General features: G+C 47.2%; 1 protein-coding gene across 2 annotated transcripts in view; it reads left to right on the top strand.

Moving 5' to 3' along the window:
* The window catches only part of LOC115553749 (teashirt homolog 1), a 37,034-nt gene extending 33,359 nt beyond the window's left edge, over window positions 1-3,675 (top strand). For both annotated transcript variants that reach the window (XM_030370252.1, XM_030370251.1), the window contains exon 3: window positions 1-3,675. This exon is cut by the window's left edge and continues 1,327 nt beyond it. In XM_030370252.1, the coding sequence (XP_030226112.1) occupies window positions 1-2,284 (2,284 nt within the window). In that variant the 3' untranslated portion in view covers window positions 2,285-3,675.
* Window positions 3,676-4,285: the final 610 nt, after the last annotated feature.

Raw genomic sequence — 4,285 nt, 5'->3', positions numbered from 1 at the left:
TTCGAGCAAAGACTCAAAGTCCACGGCAAACCCCTATGTGACACCCAACAACCGCTACGGTTACCAGAACGGCGCCAGCTACACATGGCAGTTTGAGGCGCGAAAGGCCCAGATTCTGAAGTGCATGGAGTGTGGGAGCTCCCATGACACGCTCCAGCAACTGACCGCCCACATGATGGTTACGGGCCACTTCCTCAAGGTGACCAACTCTGCCTCCAAGAAGGGCAAACAGTTGATGTTTGACCCCGTTGTAGAGGAGAAGATCCAATCGATCCCACTGCCGCCCACAACTACCAGGCTTCCAGTTCCTTGCGCTATTAAGTCCCAACCCGTGTCTCCAGCCCTGTCCTCTAGCTCAGAGGAGAAGAGGGAAGTTTGTGCTGAAGAAAAGATGGATGTCGCTGAGCTGGGGGAAAAGAAGATTAAAGAGGAGAAAGAGGACCCGGGGGAGAAGACTCAGGCAGATGGCACCTCCTATAAATACCTCAGAGAGGAGGACCTGGAGGAGGCGCCCAAAGGGGGACTGGACATCCTCAAGTCCCTGGAGAACACTGTGTCCAGTGCCATTAGCAAGGCACAGACTGGCACACCGACGTGGGGTGGCTACCCCAGCATTCATGCAGCCTACCAGCTCCAGGGGGGCATGAAGAGCTCCACCACTGTACTGCCTCCAACAGTGCAGAGTATCCAGATACAGCCAATGTACAACAGTGGCCTCAGGGGCCTCATGAGTGACCCAAACTCAGTCCTTCACTCCCCCAGGAGTCCCTCTCTAACTCCCCCGCTTAGGAACAATGTAACTGCCATGGAGGAGCTGGTGGAGAAGGTGACAGGAAAAGCTACCGCCATCAAGAAAGAGAAGGAGGAAAAGCTGGTGAGCCTTGAGCGCTGCCGACCCCCTTCTTCGATTAAGTCTCCCTCCCCCGCCCTGAGAGAGCAGAGGGAGCATTTAGGCTCCCCGAATGACCTCTCTGTGGGGAGACCACCCACTGTCAGGAACAGCAGCCCCGGAAGCGTGGATTCAGAACCTGTTTGCAAGAAGGAGCCCAAAGAGAGCCTGGTGGATGGCCACAACAACCACTCCAAAAACAGCTCAGAGTCGCGCCAATCCCCTGTCACTAACGGCAACAGCATGAGCATCATCACCGATCACTCGCCAGAGAGGCCTTTCATTAACCCTCTCAGCGCACTCCAGTCAATCATGAACACGCACCTAGGTAAAGCCTCAAAGCCGGTTAGCTCTGCCGCCGACCCTCTGTCCATGCTGTACAAGATCAGCAACAGCATGATGGACAAGCCCGCGTTTAATCCTTCCCCCCAGACCAAACCAGCTGAGCCCGTCAATCGCTACCCATTTTACGAGACCAACGACCAGCCAATTGACTTGAGCAAATCAAAGTCCAACACTAACAGCAACAGCAGTTGCGCTCCACTACTCAACAGCAACACTATCAACGGTAACAAGCCCATTCTGTCTCTCCCTGATTCCGTCTCCTCTCCTCTGAGAGAGAACGCTCTGATGGACATCTCCGACATGGTGAAGAACCTCACAGGAAGACTGACGCCCAAGTCCTCCACCCCCTCCTCCATCTCCGAGAAGTCGGACGCGGACGGCAGCACGTACGACGACACTCTGGAGGACCTCTCCCCGGTCCAGAAGAGGAAAGGGCGGCAGTCCAACTGGAACCCTCAGCACCTCCTCATCCTACAGGCGCAGTTTGCCTCCAGTCTGAGGGAGACCACAGAGGGCCGCTATGCCATGACTGACCTGGGGCCCCAAGAGAGGGTCCACATTTGCAAGTTCACGGGCCTCTCCATGACCACGATCTCCCACTGGCTGGCCAACGTCAAGTACCAGCTGAGACGCACCGGGGGCACCAAGTTTCTAAAGAACATGGACTCTTGCCAGCCGGTGTTCCTATGCGGTGACTGTGCCTCCCAGTTCAGGACTCCCTCCGCCTACATCGGCCACCTGGAGACTCACCTGGGCTTCAGCTTGAAGGACCTGTCCAAGCTGTCCAACGAACACCTACGGGAGCAGCAGGCTGTCTCCAAGGTGATCACAGACAAAATGACATTTGGTAGCGCCCTGTCGGCACTGACGGTGCCGGAGGACGACACGGGTTCCGTGTACCAGTGCAGACTTTGCAATCGGACCTTCGTCAGCAAACACGCGGTTAAACTGCACCTCAGCAAGACCCACGGCAAGTCTCCAGAGGATCACCTGGTGTTTGTCACCGCCTTAGAGAAACTAGAGAAGCTGGATAAGTGCGAGAAGGTTTGAGCGGGATAGAGGCTGTTGGGCCTTGGGGTAGAGACTTACAGCTGTGGAACTGACCAGAATTTCATTGCACTAAAAATTCACAGTTACTGCACTGGGCCGAACTGAGCCGCTATTATGAAAAAAGGAAAAAAAAGACAGTCTTATTATTATTATTATTATTATTATTATTATTATTATTATCATTTTTCTTTTTGTGATAAATGCTTGACTGGACCATGTCTATTTTTGTTCACTTTTACCTTTTGTTTGTTTTGCCAAGCTCTTTTTTTTTTAACTAATTTTGTAATGTATTTATATGCTATTTGTCTGATCTGTGCATGTATTTTAGTGAGTCAAGATTAACACAAGATTTTGATCTTTTCATGGCAAATAATACAACTACTGCTTCAATGGTAACTTAAGTGGTGACTGAAAAATGAATTGGAGAAAGGAGAAAATTGTACAATACTTGATATGAAGAAGGGGAAAATTAAATGTATATGCCAAAAGAATGGACGAATACCCAGAGAGACTGAAGTAGCACCTTAGACAGTTGCATTTTACATTTGTAAAGAGACCATGTTTCAAAATACTTTGCATTTGTCAAATCAGATTGATTTGAAAAGATCAATCATCATCCCTTTTCCCCGGCTATTCTTTTTTTCTGAGTTCCTGTCACTGGGATGTTTTTGATGATGGCCTGCTCTGAAAGCTGAAAAAAAAGCAAAACGGATTGTGTAAACCTTTTAGGAGCAGTTTAAATGCTCCTTCTGAATAACAAGTCAATCAGTGAATATGTAATGGCTGTCAGTATGCAAATTTCATTCAAAAACTATTTTGTTCCCCCATGATGTGAAGTACCACCTTAGTCACAATTCTCTGTTGTTGTTGTTGTATCGTTTGCTACAACTTTCTCTTACTGAATTGTGTCGCTATACTGTAAAGACAAGAGTCCGTTACATGTAAATGATTATCAGTGAAATGTCAGTACTCTATAAGACATATCTTACCATTTGAATCAACTCAACATTCTTTGTATCTTAAGGTGTGTGCATTCTCTAACTTTTATATTGTCATTTTATATACAAAAATGGATAAAAAAGAAAAACAGATGATGTATATAGATATATACTGTAGATCTAAAAAATGTCTTTTTTAAAAAAGAAAATACAAATTTAGCTTCTCTGGCTTGGTTTACAGAAATGATTTTAATTATAATTGCATCCAATTTGATGCATGATATGGTGTGAAAAATAAATAAAGCGATGCACAATGACTATACATTTCAATGTTTTATCGAGGATATTGTAAAAAAAAAACAACAAAACTTTTTAGCACTAATTAGTTTAATTTAATTTCATTTAATTTCTTTCTCAATTGTAAAATAAACCCCAATGCCGTTGTTAAGAGTACAACATTTGTGGTTGCGTGTTCATTTTTGGTGCATGGTAGTTTGATCTTACTCACACAGCGTTTATCACGTTCGTTTGGACTTTATATAGGACCCCCCCAAAAACACAGTTACTAGCTCTGTAATTCGGTACAAACCATAACCACATGAGGCCAGGGCAGTGTCCTCGCTGCTGTGTGCTGCTGTCCTGTTGATAACCAAGCCAACGTGGCCTGCTAATCCATTTCGTACAGTGTATCTAGATTGATTATTAAACATGTGGGGTAGGGGAGCTGGAGAAATCCCTGGTGTCTCATACATACAGAAGACTGGGCCCTCTCATTCTCATTTACTGCCGATAATGATTGTAAGGATGAAGACGATGGGAGGCTGAGCCCTGTAAGGGTGCCTATTGTATTGCGCGGAAAACCCATGCTAGACTTGTGACCGGCCTTTGGACTGGATGCTCTGAAGGAATCTGTGTTGTATTAATGACGGCAGTGTGCTTCAGCCCGTCTTCCGGGAATGCAATCAGATGAGTGTCTGTTCTGGTTGACGCCGCGGCCCCCACCCCCACCCAACTCCACCACCGCAACCACCTCCTCCCCCCCCTCCACCACTACCAACCCCCG

Source organism: Gadus morhua, chromosome 11 (genome assembly GCF_902167405.1).
Source record: "Gadus morhua chromosome 11, gadMor3.0, whole genome shotgun sequence".
NCBI lineage: Eukaryota > Metazoa > Chordata > Actinopteri > Gadiformes > Gadidae > Gadus > Gadus morhua.
The sequence above is the reverse complement of the archived record's forward strand: the minus strand, read 5'-3'. Positions and strand labels throughout refer to the sequence as shown.